The 26,895-nt window shown below is 35.8% G+C and overlaps 1 protein-coding gene across 1 annotated transcript in view; it reads right to left on the reverse strand.

The window, feature by feature from the left end:
- The window catches only part of LOC150100021 (uncharacterized), a 266,152-nt gene that overhangs the window by 88,474 nt on the left and 150,783 nt on the right, over positions 1–26,895 (reverse strand). The window contains exon 10 of the mRNA XM_090403196.1: positions 5,679–5,765. Coding sequence (XP_090259322.1) covers positions 5,679–5,765 — 87 coding nt within the window. The remainder of the gene's footprint in view (positions 1–5,678; positions 5,766–26,895) is intronic.

The raw sequence follows: 26,895 nt of genomic DNA on the forward strand, positions 1-26,895 counted from the left end.
AAGGCACGGAATTAGGTAAGTTAGTAAGTAACATTCATAAAGATTAAAAACAAATCTCCCACTATTTCACAATCCATCCACAGTACACCTCCTCTGATCTTTTATCAGAAGGATCAAATAAAATACTCAACAAGCTTGATACTAACAAGTCTCCTGTCCCTGATGATTACACAAAAGGCTTGTGTCCAGAAATAACACCCTTCTTTTTTTTTTTTTTTTTGAAAGTTTATTTTTCATTTGGTTAGAGTATAATAAAATTAGTTTAATCCTTTTTCCAAGTGTGAGCAAACAAAGTTTGCGCCTGAAAGTATCTTCAGGACTGGGGTAAGGTGGTACAACACCAGGGCAACTCGTTGCAAAGGTGGAGTAAGCTACCAACACTCCTATCTCAGTATCTCCTATAATGCAAAACACATCTTCTTGCGGATGTCTAATGTTATGCATTAAGGGAAGGGCCACTACCCAGACTAGTTTCAACCTTTATTGAGGTCCTTTTTCCAAGTGTGAGCAAACAAAGTTTGCGCCTGAAAGTATCTTCAGGATTGGGATAAGGTGGTACAACACCAGGGCAACTCGTTGCAAAAAGGAAAAAGGATTAAACTAATTTTATTATACTCTAACCAAGTGAAAAATAAACTTTCAACATCTTTCTCTAAATCCAGAGTAATTTATTAAAAAAAAGGGTTGCACACCATTTGGCAACTCCTATAGGTAGAGATGACCTGCTAATGCTTCTGCCTGGTATCTCCACTTGGGCCTGGCTCCCACTGAAGAGACCTCAATAAAGGTCGAAACTAGTCTGGGTAGTGGCCCTTCCCTTAATGTATAACATTAGACATATCCGCAAGGAGATGTGTTTTGCATTATAGGAGATACTGAGATAGGAGTTTTGGTAGCTTACTCCACCTTTGCACCGAGTTGCCTTGGTGTTGTACCACCTTACTCCAGTCCTGAAGATACTTTCAGGTGCAAACTTTGTTTGCTCACACTTGGAAAAAGGATTAAACTAATTTTATTAAACACCCTTCTTGTATTGTTTCTACAAGATGTCATAACTCATTGGGTACATATCCAAGAGCTTGGAAGCAAGCTTTTATCCAGCCTGTTCTCAAAAATGAAAATAAACATCACTCATCAAACTATCACTCTATTGTTCTCTCGAAAATAATGGAAAATGTCATCAACAGTCAATTGCTTCACTACCTGGAGACATATCAATTACTTGGTGATCAACAACATGGATTCCACCATTCTTGTTCCACATCAGATCTCCTAGCTAACCTTACCCACCTTTGGACAGCTTAGAAAAATTCAAGTGGCTGCTCTTGATATTTACAAGTCATTTGAACGAGTCTGGCATTGTGGCCTTCTTACCAAGCTAACATCTTATTTTGTCTTCTTCCCACCTTTTATAATTGGACTGCCAGCTTCCTCTCTGTTCATTCATTGTAGGTTATGATGGATGGTTTCCTCTCATCAGATTTTTCTATCAAGGCTGAAGTAACCTAGGACCCTATTATTTCACCTACACTGTTCTTCCTATATATATCAATAATTTTCTCTCTGACAGCCATCCAATTCTATTCTTAGCTTTGCTGATGACAGTACTTACTCTCAATTTCTCTACTTCATTTACAAAACCTCAGGTGATTAAGACTTCAAGATCTTTTATAACCAATGCCTTAAGGTGAGGATAACTTGGTGAGTTCTGATGCCACCAAAACATAATCCTGTCTCATTTCCCAGAAGAAAGACCATCCTTCCTTCTCTCTCTCCTTCTTCCCCCCCCCCTCACTTTTGATGATATTCTTGTTAATCAGATCAGTTTTCTCTTCTTGGATTGACTTTAACATCTAGCATAGCCAATCCTGCACATATCATGTACATATTCTCTTCAGCCTCTAAAAAGCTTGGTATTCTTTTTTGATTCTAAACAATGCTTCTACTGAAATCTTGACACTTAATAAATCTCAATTCCATCTGAACTACTGTTTTTCACAATGATTACAACCTCCTTCCCAGCTCTTCAAGAAACATCTCAACAAATTCCTTTCTTCATTCTAACCATTTGCACATACATAGTACTGTCATGGTTAATAAGGGAGGGAAGAATAATGGAGGTTCTAAGACTGCAGTAGCAAATTGCAGACCATTCAGTATCTCAGGAGTGGTGGTAAAAGTACTTGAAAAATTGGTCAAAAAGAGAAACCAAGAATGAGTGGTTAAGAATATGATACTCTATAAGGGGCAACATGACTTTGTGATGGATTAGTCATGCATTAGTAATTTTATTAACATTTTATATAAAGTAACAGCTGAGTTGGATAAAATCATGGCCACACTATGATTTTGCAAAGGGATTTGACAGAATACCACATGGAACTCTGCTACACAAATTAGAATAATGGTAGTTTTGCATTTATTGTATGCTTTAGCATGGGCTAAGTATGAAGCTAATGTGGCATGCTGAATTTTTTTCTTCAACTGCTTTAGCACAACACTTTTTTTTTTGTTAAACCATGGCATGGAAAGTGGAAATTTTAGATAGAATGAGGAATGAAAGCTTTCATACTAATGATGATAATTCTGAGACTAGATCAGAGCAAATGTTATTGGATCAGAAAAGTGGAAGCAATAGTCAGACCATGGAAAGGAAGAATAGAAGTCCCATGGTCGTCCCACTTTATACCTCTGTAGTGCTAAAAAGCGGAAGGAGGGAGGGCATTCTGTGTGAGAGAGAAAACTTGCAAAAGATTGTGATCTGAGTTACCAAGAGGAGAGGTGACCTCTATGATTGTAGGAGAACTAGTTAAAAAAAGATATAGGGATATATTCTTTAAAAGATATTGAAGGAGTGGAAAGGGTTATCAGGTATTTGAGTTAGTAGATGTATGTAGGTCATCAGTACTGGTGGAAAAAGGAAGCCAGTTGCAAAGTAAAGTCATCCAGGAAGGTGATCTCACTATTTGGATAGCTAAATTGCAGGAATCAAGCTTCAGAGATAAGGAGGTGAAGAGTTAAGAGTGGATTTTGGAGAGCATTAAATACAGCAGGTGAATGCAGCTAAATGGAGCAAGGGAACCTTGTACTTGTCCCATTTAGCTGGCAGGAATACAGATTTCTTCTAGGAGGAGAACATTTAGAAAGTGAACTGCTGACATCAAGACTAATGTTGTTGGCTATCTCAGGAGCCAAGTTACAGATACTGCATTCGATGTTGAACATTACGTTTAGTGACAGTACTTGTTGAGGTGCAACAGCAAAATTGTGGCCAAGGCTTAGGACTCTAATGGCAACTTGGTGAAGCCTATTTGATGACAGGTTAACTACTATATGAAGAAGTTGAACTTGAGGAATGGGTTCAGAATCCAAAAGTCTGTTGTACTTATTGATATGTTTATTTTTTATTTTTAAGAATTCTTTTTCAGCTGAGGCTTCTGAAATATTATAGAGTTCTGTTTTGAGAATTCCCTCAATAAACTATGTAAAGATAACCGCATAGTCATTACCAGGTTTGACAAGGGAAGTGCTACCATTAGCCTCAATGCCAGTGAATACAATAAGAAAATGGATATCATTTCTTAGAAGCTGCTTCACCTACAGACCATTAGATTATGAACCTACTAAATTGCAAATCAAGAAACTAAAAAGCCTACTCAAAAAAGTTTCTTCCTGGCCTCCTGACATCACAAAAAAACTTAAACCTTTCAGTTGTCTTCCCCCTTGGACATATGGCTTACCTAAAATTCATAAACCCAATCCCCCCTCCCCCAAGACCCATAGTAGATACCACTGATTCTCCCTGCTATAAATTATCTGGACAGTTAACAAAATCTCTTGCTTCCCTTACTGGTCAATAGCACATCATACATAAAAAAACTTTTCCCATTTTAAAAGTTCTATTGAAAATCTAATTGTTAATGATACTGATATCCTAGTGAGTTTTGACATCACTGCACTGCTCACTAATATTCCCTTAAATGATACATTAATATTATTTCTCCAGTTATTTCTCTTGGAAGAACAAAATTTATAAACAGATAGAGGATACTTCTATGGGGTCTCCTCTTTCATCCCCCCACCAAGTTTTAATGGAAGATTTTGGAAAACAAGCTCTTGATTCATTACCTCTCAAACTGTCCATCTGGTAAAGATATGTAAATGATGTCTTGACTATTTGGCTCCATGGCCAAAACACATTAGATGCTTTTCTCTGTCACCTCAATAGTAATCACCCTAGAATCAAATTTACAATGGAAAAGAAAAGTACTAATAGTCTAGCCTTTCTAGACCTTGGTAGATAACCTGTTCTTTTCAGTATGTTAGGAAATCCCTCACACATAGGCAGATACAGTCACAAACTCCCCCCCCCCCCCCCAAAATAATAATGGTGTCATAAAACACTGCCCCATAGAGTCTATAACCTTTGTTCCAATGAGACCGCTCTCTTGCAACAGAACTCAGTCATATACACTACAATAAGTTTTTTAATCTAATGGCTAGTCCCCACAGTATTAAAAAAAAAATCAATTCTTCCTCCCAATCTACAACCTTCTCTTCAGAAAGATCACCATCCATGTCTGAGACACATCAGAAAAAATAGCCAGAATCTTAAAGAAATGCAATTACTGCACCACTTTCAGGCTGATCTAACTATCCTTATCTGCTCCACTATAGACAAACTCCCTCCTCTCTCAGTTCCAGGTGTATATAGAGTTCCTTGTTTCTGCAAGTTAGCCTACTATGGACAGACAGGAAGATCAGCTAGCATCTGCATGGAAAAACATAAAAAATTCATCTGCAGTCATGACAAGTCAGTCAATCTGGCCTTGCAGATCATGTTTGAATACAACTCACAGAATCAATTAGGAAAAAACCATCATGCTCCATCACAGACTATTTTTAGAATCTGCTGCTACTCTTAAAAATCAGCCTAATTTAAATATATATGATTGCATAAAACTTCCCAAAATATAGGAAATATTAATACTTCGAGATCCGAGTTTACATCCTAGGCTACCGGCAGGTGTCCATACCACACCTGGTTAGGGACTCTAGTCTTTCATTCAAGTGTTTCACTTAGTTTTGTGCTGCCTTTGTGTGTGTGTTACAAGTTTCATATTGTACTCCCTGACAATGACGATGTAACTGAGAAAATATTGAAAGAATTAAATACTATTTTTAATCCTTTTCTAGTGCTGTTTCACAGCATTAAATTTTTAATATGAGTTGAAGAGGGACATGTGGTGAGAGAATAACCTCTTGGAAATTATGCACATACAGAGAGTAACCAGTCTCCTTGGCAAAATAATGGTCTCACCATGCTTCTTGCATACTATTTACTTAGACTCCCCCCCCTGGCAGAGGGAAAATGCTCTCATGATATCTGAATCAGAAAAGCAAATGTTTATTTTTCATTATTCAAATCACCCTATAAATGATGCATTTTTGTATGGGACATGCTGTTACTTTGTTTTCTGAAACATCTTTGTACTTTAATTATATATCTCTTCTTAAGATATTCTCTTTTGAGATTTGGTTAAATTTACTAATGCTACCAATAATTACAGGTACTAAAATAACAGTCTTTTCTACTAACCAGACCCAGACAGTTTATTTTAGATTTAAAAGATTAAACAGGATCTACTAGACTAAGTAAAATCACTTATATAACTTACCATCAACAGTCAGTGGTATAGATGATTTTGTTTCCATGTCCAAAAGATCATAAGGTGAAATAAAATATGTAAGTTTCATTGGATGTCCTAGAAAATAATGAGCAAATGTCTTTAACACAAAAGTGCAGGAGGCCAATTAAAATTTCCAAGTTTAATTTTATATATTAAAAAAAAAAAAATGTAAATAGACAAAATGTGCAAACATTAAATCCAGTCATATTAACAAAAGCAGTCCAAATAATAACTACTGATATAGTAAATATATTAAATCTTACTCTTCTCATTAAGGATTAGGTATTTGCCTGTTCCAGCCTCACTAGTCTTTCCATCTTATAGCTGGTCTTCCTTTCTTTCCTCTGGGTCTATATCTATCCACTTCTTTTGATAGCCAATATCTTTCCATCATATACAAATACTCTTTTCTATATTCCTCAATGTTTTCATTTGTGATGTAAATGCTTAGCTCTCTTCTAATGTGTTCATTTTTATATATATTTTCTAATTTTGTGCATCTTTTAATTTTTCTTAAACATTTATTTTTGCTACCTGTATTTTACTTGGTTCTTTCCTTTTAATAGTCCATATTTCTGATATAACAGTGGGAGTTGCCATTACTTTATAAAATTTAAGTTGGATTTCTCACCTTGTTTCCCCCCCCCCCGTGTCCTTTTAAATGTACCACAGATTTTTTGAAATTTATTTTTTCATCTATTATACATTTTAATAATATATAATGGCTAAATGAATCTCCAAATTAAATTATCATTGTTTTTCAATAATTTGTTTTAGCCTTTATCATGTATAGATATTATCTATACATGACTAGGATAACTGTCTGAAACTATTTTGCTCTTTTGAGGGTAGATTATCTGCAATATTTATTGGTCTTTTATTCAAAATTATACTGCATATTTTGTAACCTGTATTTAATAAACTTATCCTTTTGTAATTTTCGGCTTCAATTGGAGAGCCTGGCCATCTCCCATGTACTTTTACATACATGGGAGATGGCTAGGCATGTGGAAATTTCTCTATGAAAAGGATATGGAGATATAAAGTAGGAAATTTTAAACTTAGAAGCATTTTTGAATTTCTGTAATTATTCATGATAAATTAATGTCTAAAAAGGGCTACTTCAACACTATTTGGATAACATGCTTTCATATTGGATTCTCATATATATGAAAAGAAGGAAGGCCTACTTATGGGTTCAGTCATCTCACCTCAGTTTGCTAACCTCTGCATAGCAGGAACAAAGATGAACTACATCCTATAAATTAAAGATGTCAAGAAATTATATTCTTAGTTTAATCCTTTATCTAGGTGTAAGCAAACAAAGTTTGAACCTGAAATATTTTCAGGAGGTGCTGACTTCATCACTTAACGTTAGTATCCCATAATGCAAAGCACATATCTTTATGGACATGTATAATGCTATGCATTATGGGGAGGGTCACTACCCAGACCGGTTTTGACTTTGTTGAGGTCTCATCAGTGGGAGCCAGATGCAGAGGAGATACTAAGGTTGAAGTAATGCAGAAGTCATATTTTCATATATGAGTAGCCAAAAGGTGTCACACCATATTAAAATTCTCTGGATTAGAGATAGTTGTAGAACACGAGTAGCCAAAAGATGTCACACCTTACACTTGTTTGCTTACATTTGGATAAAGGATGAAATCAAGAATATAATTTCTTGGCATCTTTAATTTATAGTATAACCAAGTGGAAAAACTTCCATCAACTATCTTTAATCCGGACAATTTTAATAATAAGGTGTGACACCTTTTGGCTACTTGTATATGAAAATATGACATCTGTATTACTTCACTCTTGGTATCACCTCTGGGTCTGGTTACCACTGATGAAACCTCAAAATGATGTAGTGGGAACTTTGAAGGATAATGATTCCATATATATATATACATATATATATATATATATATTTTTTTTTTTTTGGTATTTTGGAAAAATTAAGCAAAAGCAGTGGATTAACTATTAATGCAGACAAGACAAAATTAAAAGCTTTTGGAAAGTGGGATCTCGAAGGTATTCCTTTTGGACTGACCCCTAAGAAAGAACCCCCTCATTATACTTGCAATTCCCTTCTCCACTTATCCAATATTACCAGTCCAAGAACTTTGAAATGTTTGAAGATTGAAAATAGGGCCACTCTTCTTTTCTTCTAAAGCCATAGTACTCAAAACCATAATCTTTCCTGCTCAGTTGTACATAATAAATATTACAGACATCACAGAAGCTGAAGAAAAGCAATTATATGTCGCTGTAAAACTACTGAGACAAAATATTGGAAGAATTAAATACTATTTTAATCCTTTTCTAGTGCTGTTTCAGCACTAGAAAAGGATTAAAAGAAAAACCTTGCCACCAGCATATGAGACCAGCTAACTCAACTTCAAGTACAAAGACTTAGTAAAGGTTCTCGGCATCCTGAATAGTATTTGAAACATGGTCTTTCTAACCAAAGGGAATCATTGAAACCAACTCAGCTAAGGAGGTTCTATGAGTTAAGCCCATATGTTCACTTCGTAGTGAACATATGAAGAACTACATATAAATAGTTTTAATGGAATGTGTACTAGACATATTAAAATAACTTATATACAATAAAATTATATAGAATTTTATTCCTCAACTCCAGTATATTTCATCCAACATTAGGTAGACATTGTCATGGAGATAGACCATTAACTACATTCAAAACACTAATCACAATAATGAGTCATAATCATGTGTATATTAGCTCGTGTCACAGTTTCAGCTGAAGGATATATTTCGCTATTAGAGTTCAAAGAAAGTAGCATAGATAAAAATAATTTAATTATTAATTAAAAAAACAAAAAATATTTATGAATAATTAAGAGTGATCACTTCCCAAAACTTGGATATTGGCAAATAGTCGGAACTGTTTGAGTTCAGGCAATTTTGTAGCATTACACATGTTTCAAGGAAAAGATGGTTGAATTTAAACTTGCTGGAATGAAAAAGTTTTGTCTGGTTCCCAAGAACCCTGTGCCTAGTGCCAATAGCATGGGAAGCAAGGGCAGACTTGTCTAATTCCAAAAATGTAATATACTCTTAATGTTCTTCAATTCTAATCAAGGCAGAATGGCTAGTCTATCCAAAATAGCAAAGATGACATGAACATGGTACATGATAGACACCTAGTAAGGAAAGAGGTGGTAATGTATCATTTGTAGAAGGTAGGAAGGAAGACAGTTTCCAAGCTGGTTTGAAGGAAGTGTATAGATTGAATTTACAAAGAATACTTGCTATTTGTTCTGAGGTTCCTTTAAGGTAGGGCACTGAAATTCTTTTCACATCGGATTGTAGTCTAGTAGAAGGATGATAATTATCTATAAATTTAATAAATAAACCACTAACAAATGACAAAGTAAATGTTTTGTCTTAAGGTTCTGATTTTACCTTGTCTCCTCGATGTATACCTTACTTACAAATCATGGTAAATGTGGAAAAAGCGATCAGAGAATTACACACAAATGAAGCAAATGTTATGTTTTGAGATTGCCCAAATTTTATACAAAGCAAAACCACCACCTTTGAATATACCCTTCTCAGAAGTACAAGCTCTTTGCTCCCAACACCAGAATACCAATATTGTCAGCACAAAGGGTGACAAAGGAAATATACTATAATACTACTGTTGTCATGAATACCACAAGTATAATCATAAAATTAAGAGATAGGTCAACCTACAGTGTTATCAGCAGAATTATCCAACAAAAAGTCACATAAATAAATTATTAGACAATGTATAATTGTAGGATACCACTACTGTTAAGAAGTTATGAATTCATCATGCCTGTCCACTTTGTCTTTATGCTCTTCCTAAAATACATAAGCCCACTGCACCCAACAGTGGTCTGTCTTAGCTCCACCACTTAATACTTTGCAAAACATTTGTCTCATTTTTGGAATCTTACTGGTCACACCAACTCTGATATCAAAAATAGTCTTCTTTATTTTCAAAAAGAAAATAAAAGATCTATATGTCTAATAATGAGCTTTCTTTTGATGTAGTCTTCCTATCCACCAACATACACTACAAAAGATTCTTTGGTTTTTAGAATCTGATTTCTCAGGAGATATTGTAAACCCATTTAAATTCATCATCAATGCACAGCCATAGTGGATTATTTTATGGGACATCTAGAAAAATATCTCTTTGACACTATATTTTCTCAACCTTGTATATGGTTATATTTTGTTGATGATTTGCAGTCTGGTCCAACTTTGAGTCAGAATTACTTCAGTTTCTAGAGAAAATAAACTCCTTATACTCCCATATCAAGTTCACTATTGAACATGAATCCACAAACCAATTATTATTATTATTATTGTTGTTGTTGTTTCGGGCAACTCCAAGGAGTCGACAGACTCATCGAGGGAGGCCCTAACATCATGTCAAGAACAACTATTCGACATTGACACAGTATCTATCATACCTTGCCTTGAACTCATTCACAGTCGTAGCACCCACAACAGACGCTGGAAGCTTATTCCACTCATTCACCACTCACCAAGTAAAAAACCTAGCTCTAACTACCTTGTCAACCACGCTCTTGCCCAGCTTCCATGCATGGCCCCTAGTCCTCCCACCACCACCACCAGTCATATTTTCAAAAATATCTTCTGGATCAATCTTATAGAAACCCTTCAGTAATTTGAATGTCTCAATCATATCACCTCTCCTTCACCTATCGTCCAATCTCTGCAACCCACAAATCTTCAACCTATTCTCATAAGGTTCATTCCACAGACCTTCTATCATCTTGGTCACTCGTCTCTAGATCCTCTCCACTTCCTCCCCATCACTAAGAAACCCTGGTGCCTATAACTGGGCACAGTAGTCCAGATGGGGTCTTATCAAGGCTCGATACAGAGGAACAACAACTTGTTTGTCTCTGCATGTTAAAGTATTTTTCAGAAGCCAAGTGATTTGATGAGCTGATTTAGTCACTTTTGCAATGTGCCCCCTAAACTTCAATTCCCTATCCACCAACACTTCCAAATCCCTGGCCTCATCAATCTCCTGGAGTATGGTTCCACCAATGCGATATACTGCTGCTATTCTTTTCACCCCAAAGTGCATAACCTTACACTTTGCCACATTAAATTGACATCCATTTTTCCTAGCCCAGTCCTCCAAACTATCCAAATCATCCTGTAAAATTTTGACATCCTGTGCACTCACAATTACTCTACCCAAGTTTGCATCATCAGCAAACAAGTGAACACTTCCTCTCAAATCCTTTCCTATATCATTGATGAACAAATTGAAAAGCAGTGGTCCAAGAACAGAGCCCTGCAGCACACCACTAGTCACAAGCCATCTTTTAGACTCCACTCCTGCATAAACCACTCTCTGGTATCTCTCCTTCAAACACCCTCCTATCCATCTCACCAACCCTATATCTATTCCCATCTGCTCCAGTTTACTGATTAGGGTTCCATGTGGTAACCTGTCAAAGGCTTTGGCAAGGTCCAGTATCATCATTGTAAACCCATTACCCCTATCCAGTTCAGCCGTCACTGTGTTATAAAACGTGAGCAAGTTACTGAGGCATGATCTACCCTTCACAAAACCATGTTGTCCCCCATACAATATCCCATTTTCATCTATCCAATCCTGTATTCTTTTCTTGACTAATTTCTCTAAGACCTTGACAATGATTCCTGATATGCTAATCGGTCGGTAATTTACAACAGCAGTCTTGGAACCACTTTTATGCAGTGGAACTATTTTCCCCTCTTTCCACCCCCCTTGGGACTAACCCAGACCCGAGACTCAAATTAAACAAAATGGTCAAGGGTACTGAAAATTCTTTAGCTGCTTGTATGACACGAGCTGGTATACCATCCAATCCCACGGATGTATTGACATTGAGGTTATGCAATAGATTACTCACCTCCACTTCATTCACCACAATTCCCGTATAATCTACTGGTTTATTCGTTTCTGCAATGTCACCACCTGGATGATATATACTTGCAAAGTGCTCACTCAGTAACTCAACTATATCAACTGATTCAGTTACCTCCTTACCATCGGCATTCTTTAAAATCATTCTGCCATGTACATTTTTCCTTTTACTTGCTACATATCTAAAAAACTGTTTAGGATTCTCTTTAGCCTGCATGGCCAATGTTCTTTCGTAATCCTTTTTTGCTTTTCTTACCACACTCGTTACCCTTCTGGCCTGCGCTTTATACCGTTCATGTGCCTGCCGATAAATTATCCTTTTTGGATGCCTTAATAATTTGTAACCCCCCAGGCAGGTCATGTTGAATTTTCAGTTTATCGAAAGCCAACCTTCATTGACAGATATATTCACTCATCTGCCCACATTCATTCATCTCAAAATATGGATATTATCAAAAATCTTATCATAGGGCTCGTATGATCTGCTCTCTGATTTCCTTTCATTAGATGAACTGAATATAATTAAAAGGAAACTGATAAGTAATAGATACAACAAAACCACTATTCAAAAATTTATAGATAATTATCATCCTTCTACCAGATAATCTAATGTGAAAAGAATTTCAATACCCTACTTTAAAGGAACCTCGGAACAAATAGCAAGAATTCTTCGTAAATTCAATCTACACACTTCCTTCAAACCAGTTCAGAAACTGTCTTCTTTCCTACCATCTAAGAATTACCAGGTGTCCATTAAGTACCCTGCTCATGTCATCTTTGCTATTTCAGAAAGACTGGTTTGTCCATTCTGCTTTGATTAGAACTGAAGAACATCAAGATTATATATATTTTTGGAATCTGACAAGTCTGGCCTTGCTTCTCATGCTTTTTGACAAAATTTCATTCCAGCAAGTTCATATTAGACTGTCTTTTCCTTGAATCATGTGAAATGCTATGATATCATCCGAACCTGAACCATTCAGACTGCATGCCAATATCCAAGTTTTGGGAAGTGATCGTATTAACTGTTCATAAGTTTTTCTTTTTAATTAATAATTATTTTTACCTATGCAACTTTATACAATTGTTCCTCTGAACTCTAACAGCGTAATATCATATACCTCAGATGTTCCCGAGACACGAGCTAATATGTGCACGATTTGTGACTCATTATTGTGATTTGTTTTGAATGCACGAGGGTTGTTTAAAAAGTTTGTAAAAAAAAATAAGTTAAACACATTTGTTTGGAAAAAATCACCTCTATTTCTCAACATAGTCTCCATCGAGGTCTACACATTTGGGCCAGCGAGTTTCCAATTTTTTCATCCCATCTAAAAAGTAGGATTTGTCAAATTGTGCAAAATAGTCATTGACAGCCTTGATGATATCCTCATTCGAAGGAAATTTTTTCCCACTGAGCCAAATTTTTAAGTTTAGGAACAATTCGAACCCTCAATTCGTGCAATTCTGCCATTGCGACGACCGATGTGTGGGACGATACACTGTCTTGGTGAAAGAGCACTTTTCTTGTGTGCCAATCTTGGCCGTTTTTTCTTCAGTTCTTCTTTTAAATGGTCCAACAATGACATATAATAGACTCCTGTTATTGTCTTATCCTTTTCCAAATTGTCTATCATGATAATTCTTTGGGAATTCCAAAAAACAGTGGTTATCACCTTCCAAGCTGACAAAACAGTTTTCACTTTTTTTGGTGCTCTTTCATCAGGCATTGTCCAGTGTTTTGACTGCTGCTTGGACTCAGTTGTGTAGTGTGGATCTAAGTTTCGTCAACAGTCATGGATCGACTCAAAAAATCCTACAAATTGCAATTAAACATCGCCAAACAATGCGTTGAAATGTCTTTTCGCATGCATTTTTGATCGGCAGTCAACAATTGCGGCATCCATCATGCACACAGCTTTTTTGCAATTTTTCGTGCAGGATATTATACACCCCTTCAGTTGAGATGCCTACAATCCAGTGGCATAGCTAGAGCTTTTTGCCACCCATCTAATACACACCAAAAATACTACAAAAAGTCAAAGCGATGTATAATATAATAGGGGCCTGCAGAAATATTATTACCAGTGCCCTAAAATCCTGTCAATAGCTTTAGTTATACACAAAATTAGAAGGAAAAAAAACAATACATGTTCGCAAAAATGTACTGACTGTGAGGTGCTGCTGCTAAGGCAAGCCACCACGGTATAAGCAATAAACCAATCATCATGTCATGCGTTTTATTTTTAAGAATTTGAATTATAGTACGATAGGGAAATATAACAGTTTTTTTATATTTATATTTTATTTATTTTAGTTGTAAGTATAGTTGTTAAAAACTAATTATTAATTAATAAAAATTACTAAGTTAACATAAATAAAAGAATCATCGAAAAATAAAATTATGTCTCATGTGACTCCCCCCCCCCCCCCCAAAAAAAAGTGCTGCCTGGGACAGACTGCCTCCACCCTCCCCTAGCTACACCACTGCTAATCTCACACACTTTCACTTGGCGGTCTTCCATAATGATACCATGGATTTTGTCAATCATTTCCTTCGTAATGACCTCAGTTGGTTGTCCGGAGTGCACTTCATCTTTGATGGACTTACCATATTTAAACTCGTTTATTCAAAAATGCTAGTGCAGAGTCCCCATGAACTGCATCTAACTCTGCTTTGTTATGCGCAGCTGTCCACTTCTTCAAATAAAAGTGTTTTATCACTGCACAAAACTTGTTTTTTCTCGTTTTTCATAAAAATGGAAAATGTTTCCATTTTTATGAAAAATGCAAACATGGTAATTTTAAATGTTTGCCAAATGAGAACTATGCGTCGCATGTGGCTAAAATTTTGCCAGGGGGTCATGAAAAGATGATATGTGCCGACACTGGTATGAATGAACAAATTGTGTCACTGTCTATTGGAAATTTACCAAACTTTTCAAACAACCCTCGTAGTTAACAGTCTCTTTCTCTCCCTGACAATGTCCACATAACGTTCGATGAAATATATTGGAGATGGTGAAGAAAATTCTATATAATTTTTTTGTTACATGTGTAAGCCATGAAAGTTATTTTAATAAGAACTATTATATGTTCCCTAAATATCATAACATTACATCCTAGGAAAAACCTAGGATTAAGTTTACCATGCGACTAACATATGATTACCTTTTTTTGCAATGCACTGGACTCTACCAAGTCACTTAGCTAATGCAAGTTGGCCTTCAAAAAACTTTGGCAAGTTTTTTGTAGGCTGAGGATACTATAGAAGTAATGTATTTGCAGTCCAAGAAGAGAGAGAACTGTTCAAGGAGAGAATAACTGAGATTTTTTTGTGAGAGAAAAAAAGAAAAAGTGTTTTGAAAGTACTGCTGGCAATACTTTCTTAATTAATACTTAATTCCGCTAAAGGGTGGTATGAAGATCGGAATTTATGGCATTTGTCATAGATGTTGAAGCTCGAAATGCCAGAGCACTGAAAAGTTTGTCTTATGAGTAGGAGGAATGGAGTGCTATCATCAGCAAACTATGAACAGTGTTTGAGGTCAGTAAGAGAAGGTCATTTATGTATATAAGGAAGAGGACAAGTGAAATAGCAGAGCAGTGAGGAACACTTACTTCAGTAGACAAATCTGGAGGGACGGGGTAGGGGAAGAGAATCATACACCATTACATGCAACAAACAACCTGAGAGAAAACTCGTGACCAAATTAGAATAGCAGAAAGGCAGACCACAAGACAACAAGTTGCACATCAGACTATATTATATGCCTTGGAAATGTCAAGTGTAACAGCACAGGTTTCTTTAAACTTTTGCATAGCTTATGCCCAGAGGTATGTGATAAGTGAGAGAGACAGAGAGAAAGATCTGTCATGGACTTTGAGTGACAAAATCTATACTATGGTCAATGACTAGCTGGCAGTTTTCTAAGTGAGGAAAAAGTTTAATGCATGCTGACGACTTCTATTGCTTCAGAGATATAAGAGCAATAAGTAAGGGGAGAGATATACTAAATAGGTGATTGCTTCCATACTGTAGAGTGGATACAGCTGAGTATAACAGGGTTTAAAAGATAATAAAGAGAAGTCCAGTTCGGTAGCAGAGCTGTTAAGTACAACTGTGGGAAGTATCAGGACCAGAAGCTTTTTTTTTTTTTTTTAAATCTAGAATGATTCAAGATTCTTTTGATGTCTTTCTGGCAGTAGAACAGGAGGCATGTAGTCACTAGCACAGTTGGAGGCAATTTGCCTTAGTCATTGGTGCTGGAGATGGAAAAGAAGAATAGTGACAGGTCAGCTTTGTCAAAAAAATTGTGGAAAAAAATAGGAGAATATACAACAGAAAGGTCTGTGTGTGTGGGGGGGGAGGGGGGGTTCATGGCTGGGAGAGAAGAGAGACCATATACTACACATCATCAATGTATTCTCTAGAACAGCCTTCATGAAGTGTTCGGCTACATCTTCCACCTTTCCATGAAGCCTGTAGATATTTTTCTTTGTAATTATTAAAAACAACATGTAAGTCCACAGTAATAACTTTAATTAATAAATAAGGTAGATATTTCGTACTAAAAATAATAGCACATCTTCAGTGTTACAAACAGATAGGAATAGAATACAAGTAACGAATATCCGGTGGATAACCTATTAAAATAGAATGTTGTCGCGAGCTAGGAAATGAAAGAAATTAATAAATAATTGATATTTAAGATAATTAGTTTTTTAATGATTACATAAAATAAAAGTCTCCCAGATCTTCGAGAGAGAGAGAGAGGCAATCATTTCAATTTAAATTCGGTCGGTTTAAAAAAAAGCTTCACAACTTGCTTTAAAGAGGCGTTCGTATTTGAACCTGTATCTATGAAGTAGAATAGCTTTATCACACTGGATATTATGGGTAGTGGTAATACTGTGTTGTGCTAGACCAGACTTCTGAGGTTTGTTGTAATCAATATAATATTGATGTTCTTTAATTCTTTTTTCCACAGAACGGCCAGTTTGTCCAAAATAAGAAACATTGCATTCACAAGGAATTTTGTAAACCCCAGCCAAAGACAGAGATGACAGTTTATTTTTTGTATCTGGGAGACTTTTATTTTATGTAATCATTAAAAAAATAATTATCTTAAATATCAATTATTTATTAATTTCTTTCATTTCCTAGCTCGCGACAACATTGTATTTTAATAGGTGATCCACCGAATATTCGTTACTTGTATTCTATTCCTATTTGTTTGTAACACAGAAGATGTACTATTATTTTTAGTACGAAATATCTACCTTATTTATTAATTAGTTATTACTGTGGACTTGCGTGTTGTTTTTAATAATTATACTATGCCACAGGTCCCTCTAAAAATAAAAAATTTTTCTTTGTAGTTGTGGAACACTTCATGAAGGCTGTTTCAGAGAGCAGGCGAAGCAACTTAGGGGATGTAAATCATAATTTATTTTATTTTTTTTTAAATTTTACCATTAAAATGGTGACTAATTAAAATAACCCTAAATCATAAATTTCTGTAAGTTTATCATGTAATGGAGGAATTATCGTTACTATCATTTCAAAGAATTTTAACACACAAAGGTGGTCTGAAAAGTTCTAGGCCTCACAATGAAAAAACAAATTTATAATTTCAAAATTATTTGTATTTTTCAACATAATCTCCCTTAAGACTAATACATTTATTCCAGTGATGATCCAGTGCCATTATCCCGTCCCTGTAGTGGTTCTCAGTAAGATCTGCAAAACACCCCTCTACAGCTGCAATCGCCTCTTGATTTGAAGAAAAACACTGACCAGTGAGTAAGAGTTTTAGTTTTAGGAAGAGAGAGAAGTCAGAGGGAGCCAAATCTGGGGAATAGGATGGATGTTTCAACAATTCATAGTGCAGATCCCTTAATTTTCCCATTGCCAAAACACCTTTGTGGGCAGGTGCATTGTCCTGATGAAAGATGATTCTTTTCTTCTGCAAACCGGGTCTTTTCTCACGAATTTTTTCGTCTAGTCTGGTTAAAAGTCCGCGCGGTTAGCTTAGTGGCTTTGCACTTCGCAACCATATGCCTGGGGAAGGAGTGTCCTAGGTTCGATTCACATCGGAGACGTGAAGAGCTGAAGGATCTTCCTCAGCCATAGCCAAGTTAGCCGGTCTTGGGCGCGGGCAGTAGGGTTTTTTCCGCCAGTTTATCTGGTGGTGTTTTTCATCCCGCAAGCAGGCAAACCGGACCCTTGAACACACAGGGATACAGTCAAGAATACCTTGAGGCATAGGAGTGACCATTCTATCCTCGTATTTCGGTTACGAAATCCAAGCATGCTTGGAAGGTTGTGGGCCTTAAAGCCATTGGGATAGATAGATAGTCTGGTTAAAAGATCAGAATAATATTCCCCGATTATCATTTTACCCTTTTCAAGATAATTAATAAACAAAATGCCTTTAGCATCCCAAAACACCGATGGCATGACCTTTCCTGCTGATGGAACCGACTTTGTCTTCTTTGGTGCTGAACAGCTTCTGCCCACTGTTTTGAATGCTGTTTGGATTCTGATGTGTAATGGTGAATCCAAGTCTCATCCATAGTAACAAATTGATGCACAAAATCAGTTTTATTCTTGTTAAAATATTCCAAGCACTGTTCAGAGATTTTCATGTGAGTGCATTTTTGATCTGCTCTGAGCAAGCGCGGCACCCATCTTGCACAAAGCTTTTTCATTTGCAATTCTTCGTGCAAAAAATATCCTACACGTTCTTTTGAAATGCCTACAGTCTAAGCAATTTACACACTTTGACTCACCAGTCATCCAATACCATATCCTGCACTTGATCAATGATTTCTGGTGTTGTTACACTTTTTGGACGTCCTTCACGTGGATCATCTTCAAACCTGGTACAGCCACGTTTAAACTTGGCAGTTCATTTCTTAATTGTTGAAAATGAAGGAGAAGAGTGCCCATAAACTTTTATGAACTTTGAATGAATTTCTTTTGTCATTAAACCTTCTTTTACAAAATATTTTATAACTGCACAATACTCAATTTTATTCATTTCAAGGGATACAGACAGCACTTTTCTTTCAGACAGCTGTATAAAACAAACTACTTGATAGAATGACTTGCAATTCACATAGATGCTTATGACAGATGTACCAACTCAGAAAAAAAAAAAAATCTTTCCGGTAGTGTTGCCATCTATAGTTGAGGCTGAGAACTTTTCAGACCACCCTTGTACTAAATTATTTTTATTTTGAATTGTTTGGCCAGTAAAATTACCAATTACAATGAAAAAGAAACATATATATATTTTTTACTAATAAAAATGGAATCATGACAAAAAAAGTCCCATGAATCCATTTTTAATCTAGGACTTTTTGAACAACTGCATTTTATTTTTTAAATAAAATGAACCACGTGACAAAGCTTTGGTGTAATTTCAAGGGCACTTGTGTATAGTTTAATATCAAATCATCTATTTCAGATGATAGAAAATAACTATTCATCATTAGTGATTATATTAGGCAAATTCAAAATGAGACAGAACAAAGAACAATCAAGACTGAACACTTGAATGTTTATGGCAACTGTTGCAAGCTAGAAGGATGAAATCAGACCAATTAATCCTCAACAACTGTATTAAAAGGTATAACATATTTAAAAATATTTTTAAAAAAATGTATACAGATTGATTATAGATGCAAAATGATAAGAATCCCAAACTTTTAGGCAAGGATAGTCATCAAGTTTGGAATTTTGATCCTCTTGCAGCTGTAATCAATCTATACACCTTTTTATATACATATCATCATTAATCCACAAGCATACACTTATTTAAACTGGGACAATAACAAGGCATTGAAGCTTGCTTTAAACAAATATTCATATTCAAAATAGAAGGCCTCCATAGCTCAGTCAGTATTGGTGAAATCTATTTTACTGGAAAGACTTGGGTTCAAATCCCATCTAGGATGCAAAGAACCTTTATCAGGGCTTTCCTCACAGAAAGCTGGGTTTTTTCATCCCACAAACAAGCAAAACATCCCAGCGAATACACATATCTACAGACACAAAATATGGGGGGGGGATGAAAAGTTCTAATAAACACCTAGAACAAAAATGATATTAAAGCAACTGATCTTTTCAGCCATTTTCTATCCACTGCTGGACGAAGGCCTCCTCTGGTTCTTTCCACCTTTCTCTGTTCTTATCAATGGTTGACCAATTTTCCCCAATAAAATTGACAATTCATCACTCCACCTTCTTTTAGGATGTTCTCGGCCTTGTTTCCTTACTTTTGGAATCCAGTTCATTAGTATGGTGGTCCATTACTCATCTTCTCTTCTGGATAGCTCTCTGGCCCATTTCCATTTTAGTCACTTATGGTGAAGAATGATGTCAGTGATATGATATAAAGCAACTGATATAACCACAAAAATGAACATATCTTAAAATTTAATCCCCATGTTTCATCAAATTGTAACAATTTGTTCTTTTTCTTTTAAGATATAAGGCATATCAGAGGTTTTGAAGAAATTCAAAGACATAGAGGTGCAGGCCATCAAGTTTTACGTGTTGCAAGAAAAGTCCACAACTGAGCTTACCAAAAGAGGGAACGTGTGCTGTCGTCTGAAGAGATTTTTGGTCAACTCAGGTTGACCAAAAATCAGGTGCAAATGTTGTGGTTTGTACTGTGACTACTGATGAAACATGGTTTCCTCACTACGACCCAGAGACCAAACAACTGTCAGTGGAGTGGAGACAAAGGTTCTCCAAGGCCAAAGAAGCTCTGAACCTAAAAGTCAGCAGGGAAGGTTCTTGCCATTGTCTTTTGGGACATGGATGGCATAATCCTTACCAAGAACCTCAGAAAAAGTGAAACTGTTATGGCAGCAGTTTATTCAATAGCTCTGAAGGAAAAATTGTCTCAGGGAAACTGAGCAGAGACATGTTGCTTTTATAGGACGATGCATCTGCTCACACTGCTCATGAAACTCGACAGACAATACACAACTTGGGCTTTCAATGTCTACCTCAAGCACCCTATTTGTTAGACCTGGCCTCATCTATTTCCTATTCTCAAATTTAAATAAACACTTGAAAGAAACAAAATTTACCACAGATGAAGTCGTATCTGCAGCTGAGGATTGGTTTGTTGCAACAAGGGAAAGACTTTTTTCTCAGAGGAATACAAATGATGCAGCAGGGTGAGAAATATGTAGAATAGCATGTGAGTTACATGACTCTACCTCAATTACTTCATGGTGATTATCACAAGTTTTCAACACACCCTCATAATTATCCTTACAGGGGGATGCAGAAGAGGAATGGCAAGCTGGTTATATTAAATTGCCTAATCAGGAGACCTAACCCAACTTGAATGGACAAGAATTGGATGGAATTAACATGGTTTCAACGAATCTGACATGTATCTTTCTGTCAACAAAAAAACCGTTGCAAAAATTCCACCGTTTCATTTGATGTATGGAAAGTGGCACTGGCCTGCTGAAAACAGCAATAATGTTTTTCAATCTCAAAGAGTGCCAGGAACTAGGTGATGATGTCTTGGTACAGTAAACTGTTCAATGTTGTCTCAAAGAAAATGGATCCAAAAATGCAATGCTATGATCTGCACGTCACACTCTGATTTTCAGAGAATGCAAGGGAAAATGACCAAATTCTGTTATTTTGGCTTATGGCATATCCAGTTAGATGGAAATCATGCTTCTTCCATGAAGAAAACATTGTCTATCTTGTGAACTCCATTTTCTTCGACAAATGATCGAAACCACCTGCAATACACTTTTCCTTATCCGGTGGCTTCAATACTTGAACTGAGTGAACATGGTATGGATTGAAGCTTGAATTGTCTAGTGACGCTTCAAATACTGCCATATGACATACCTGTTTATGCAGTTTTCTAAAACTCTTTGAAGGTGAACGTTGCAAACATGTCGCATAAGCAGTCACTTTAGCCTCAGTCAAATTGGAAGGTCTTCTATGCAGCTGTTTGTCTGCAACTTATCCAGTTTCCCAAAAGCATTTGATTAAGCTTGTAATTGATGAATTTTGAGGAACAACAGAGTCAGGATATTTCTGACGAACCTCCTCCACAACATTTACATAAGAACAACAGGCAAAATAACATCTGGCTGCTTCTGGGAAAGAAATATTTTGCTTTCCTCATAAACAAAACGAATGCCATGGGTGCCTAATACCTGACATGTGGTGTCGGTTAGGTCTCCTGATTAGGCAATTTAATATAGCCAGCTTGCCATTCCTCTTCTGCACCCCCCCCCCAATGGTAATTATGAGGGTGTGCTGAAAATTTGTGATAATCACCATGACGGAACTGAAGTAGAGCCATGTAACTCGCATGTTATTTCCCACAAAGTGTTATACACTTGTTACAACGCTGCTGCATCATTTGCAATTTTCTGAGAAAAAAGTCTTTCCCTTGTTGCACAAACCAGTCCTCAACTGCAGATATAACTTCATCATCTGTGATAAAATTTGTTCCTGTCAAGTGTTTCTTTAAATTCGGGAATAGGAAATAGATGAGGCCAGGTCTGGCAAATAGGGTGCTTGAGGTAGACATTAAAAGTCCAAGTTGTGTATTGTCTGTTGAGTTTCATGAACAGTGTGAGCAAGTGCATTGTCCTGCAAAAGCAATATATCTGTGGTGGATAGATTACATGATAGTGACTAATAATCCTAGAGTGTCATCTACAGATGAATGATTAGAATTGAAGCATTTCGATATAGCTCAACTTCAACTTTGAAGCGTCATTTTTGGATCACCCTGTATAATAGTAGTTTTTTTAACAGCTTTTCTCTTAGCATATTTTTGTATGTCTTTTGCATATTTACAAAACTTAAATATAGATAGATCATTATATTTCCATTATTTCTGAACTATCTGCTTTAAAGTTAAAATCCGATCCTAACAATCTCATCTAAATGTAGTTTAAGAACTTTTATTGCTAAAAGACCATAAGATATAATGATAAAATATACAAAGAGAACAAGTTTCACTAGCCACTGTCTAGCATTTTCAAGGCTGTACTGGTGTGAAAATAAATGCATCAAGTTACATGAAAAACATACACTTTAGTAACTGCTAGGTCGTTACATTTGATAATTCGTGTTTGATGGCGTGCATGCGTTCGAATGCTTCAGTCAGAATCCGGTACATGACTACGTGTTGTGTAGTTTTTTGCATATTATATAGAATAGAATGACTACAGACAAAGAACTTTCAAAGAAGCAGCCCTGCTACGCACAGGCAATAATTTAAATAGAAATCAAGGTATTATTCTTAAAGACATATGGAAAAATCTCATCATTTCTCTCAGTTTAACAGAACTACAATATGCAAAAAACTACACAACACGTGGTCATGTACTAGATTCTGACTCAAGCATTCGAATGCATGCATGCCATCAAACACGAATTATCAAATGTAATGGCCTAGCAGTTACTAAAGCAGTTACTATGTAACTTGATGCATTTGTTTTCACACCAGTACAGCCTTGAAAATGCTAGACAGTGGCTAGCGAAACCTGTTGGCTCTTTGTATATTTTATCATTATATCTTATGGTCTTTTAGCAATAAAAGTTCTTAATTTTAATACATTAGACCAAATATGTACAATTTAAGTTCCCTAAATGTAGTTTATTCTCCAAGTTTCTCTTTCTATTCTTGCAAAAAATCTTCCCTGGAAAACACCAATTCTAACATTCAGTTTTATTTACCTTTTTATAGACAGGTACTTTGTCTACTCCAATCATCTGGAATTTGTCTTTGCAACCAGTCCTTTTGAATTATAACTGTGGTTGTTGTAAAACTTTGATACAACTATATTTGAGTATTTCTAATTGAATAACTCCAGCTGCTTTTCATATTTTAGGTTTCTCGTGGCTTTTTTTTTTTACTGCCAGTATGGATATGTATATACAGTGAACAAGGTATTGTCCAAATCTCAATTAATCAAGTACCTTGTATATTTGAATTTCAAAGCTGCCTAGTTCCTTGTTTCACCACAAGAGATATGATGTCCTCAATATCAGTTGTGATTCTGTGATTTGTTTATATATGTAGGCTATTTAAGTGCAAATTGATAGCAACTCTTCACTTTTTTTTTTTAAACATGATTTGTTTTTAACCTTTACTAGAAGCACTGCAATTAAACTGTACTGCAATATGTTTAAAGAAACCAATGTGAAACTTTTTTTTATTTTGTTTATGCTTTTCGATGGTATATGTAATATTATTCTGTTTTGGTTTGCAAATATGCAGATGTTCCATTTTCAAAGGTGCTACTTTGTATATCATGCTATCCTAAAAAGTCTTTGAAAAACAATTAGCGATGTGTCTTATTTATGTCTACTGTGTCTTATGTAATTATAAAAGATCATATGTTTATTTTAGAATTCTGAAAAATAAGTTTTAGTCAAGTGCTATGTTGTTGTTTTTTTTCCCTTAATTGACCAGAAACAGTTGCAAAAATCATTCACATGGTATTAATATATTTTTGATGTGAAGAAAGATTGATAATAATAATACTAATAACAAAGATTAATTCATTTGCTTAGTTGTACTATTATTTATTGGATTTTCATATTATTTCTAGGCAAAACTGCACTGTATTACCATTACAGCACTCTGCAACTATTTTTTATCACCATACTTTCAAAAAAGCGAGAGGAAGAAACCTTGTCCATTTTAGTGAGCAGTTAATATATTGATAATCTAGGTCAATTTCTGTGTTGCTGGTTTTAGCACATAAAATTAATAGTATAAATAGCAGGGTTTTTTCCCTCCTGGAAACTCAGGGTTTTTCATACCGCATACAGACAAATCGGCCTTCAGGACAAACGTAATTTACAGACAAAAAATACTAGTGGTGGTGGTGGTGGTGGTATTGGGCAGTTGGTGCAGATGTTGGAAACGGATGGGAGTGGTGAGACGGAGAGTTGTAGAGCAGGTGCCTCCCTCAATGAGTCTCTGGACTCCTTAGAGGTGTCACAAAATAATAATAATAAAAAAATGCTGTAGCATTCGAACAGCTGCCAAGGGTGCCAGTATCAGAATAACACAAGCAACAGGATATTTTACCAATAAATTAAAAAAGGCACATAGCTGCAAATTTGCCAAGTGTGCTAAAAACCTTTCGGTTAGCTACTGCATAAAATTACAATAAAAGAGCAATTAACCACCACATGTTCTGGAAATGTACTTTTCTCTTTTAGTAAAATTACTTGCTCTAAGTATTATTTGCTTAGAGGTTAGTTTGGCCTATCGGATTTTCTTTTAATACTGCTATTCCTGTGATTCTACCTGTATAAACAGTCTGCCAGACTCATCAACACACTCAACTTTTAACTCATTTCCTACCTACAACTGTCTTAGTATTAATTAAACAATGCATACATACTACACTTCATGTTTATTGACTGATAAGCAGGAGGAGTTTTATTTAGCATGTCTGTGGCAGTTGGTATTAATTATCTTGCTGATTGCTTGTGAGGGCACAGAGTTGGAAGGTGTTGCTGTCAGCACAGCAACTGCTACTTAAAGATATGCTTGTTGCATGTAAGCAATTAGATTATTTTTTTATTTAAGCGAGCTCCAAAAAATAAGTTCTGAAAATTTCCTTATTGTTTAAAATAAAGTATCAAGGATGAAATTTTGTTTCATTGTAGCATTTTGAAGCAAAACAAGATATAAATCTGTTCAATATCAGTTAAATCAGTTAATCAGTTAAATTTTTAAGCTATAACCCCCACTTGGGAATTATAGCTTAAAATAACTGATTAGTAATCTAAGCTGCATTCTTTATTGTTAATAATATATATGTGGGGGGAAGACAACTTATTGCCTTGCTTTTTTTTATTTTATTTTATATATTTTTACTAAACAGCTTAAGGAAAGAAAAGCTTTAGTAAAAATGCATAACCAACGTCTAAGCCTTTCCATGAGAATTATTGCCTTACTATTTCACAACTGTGGTTCAGTGCTAGTAATACTAAAAGCAAGAAATGCATATTTCCTTACAATATGGATCTAATTTTAAATACAAATATTAGATGGAGCCTCAGTAACTCGATTAGTACAGATGAGCCCCCATTGGTTGAAAAGATCCGGGTTCAAATCCAGTCTATGAAATGAGGAACCCTTATCAGGCGTTTGTGTCCAATCAAATGGTGAGTTTGTCAGTCTCACATGAAGGAAGAGGTTTTTTTCCTCCTGGAAACTCAGGTTTTTTGTCCCTCAGAACAGCTAAATCTGCCCTGTGAACATAGTTCTATAGACATAAAATACTTACACTTAGAGAGAGAGAGAGAGAGAGAGAGAGAGAGAGATGCAACAGAGGAATAACAAGCCAGTACATTAAATTGCCTAAAAAGCCCCTAATCAGGGGACTCAACCCATCTTGGATGGATATTAGATGGTCTAAACTGTATGATATCATCATCATCATCATCAAATTCCTGCCATGTACCCTCAAGGGGTGTACAGGATATGACAGTACTACATGAAAAAATTACATCATTACTAACTTCCTACCTACAATTTTCCTCCAAATCAGTCTGTTACTTGTCAAGACTCCAACATTATCAGATCTTATATTTCTATCGTCTAAGGCACTTTGTACTGTATCAATCCACCTATATCTTGGTCTTCCTCTGGGTCGTTTTCCTGCCAACCTGGCAGAGAACACTTGCTTTGCTAATCTTTCCTCTCCCATTCTATTTAAGTGACCATACCATCTGAGATTAGCTCTGCTAACGCATTCCTGGATGCTGACAATGTCAAGTTCTTTCCTAATATCCTCATTTTTAATATGATATTACCATTGATGCCATCTGTTCACGCCTCTAATCTTTCTCAGGACTCTCATATCTGCGGTCTCTAGTCTTTGGTCAAGTGTTTTACTTCTGACCCAGCTCTCAGATCCATAAGTTAAAATTGGTTTGAACACAGTCTTGTATACAGCTAATTTAGTGTTCCGACTAATTTCTTTCTTATTCCATATGAATTTATTCAATTGACTTCCCACGATACCAGCTTTGCTGATTCTGTTGTCTATTTCTATATTTAGTTTACCATCTTCAGTAAAAATTGTGCCTAAGTAGCTGAAATGTTTTACTTGTTCCACGGGTTCTCCATTCACAACACAGTTGACATTTTCAATGATTCTGCCTATTTTCATTGTCTTTGTCTTTTTACTGCTGACCTTCATACCATATCTATTACA

This window comes from Typopeltis vanoorti, chromosome 13 (genome assembly GCF_054136105.1).
Source record: "Typopeltis vanoorti isolate ZY-2024b chromosome 13, IOZ_Tvanoo_1.0, whole genome shotgun sequence".
Taxonomy (NCBI): domain Eukaryota; kingdom Metazoa; phylum Arthropoda; class Arachnida; order Uropygi; family Thelyphonidae; genus Typopeltis; species Typopeltis vanoorti.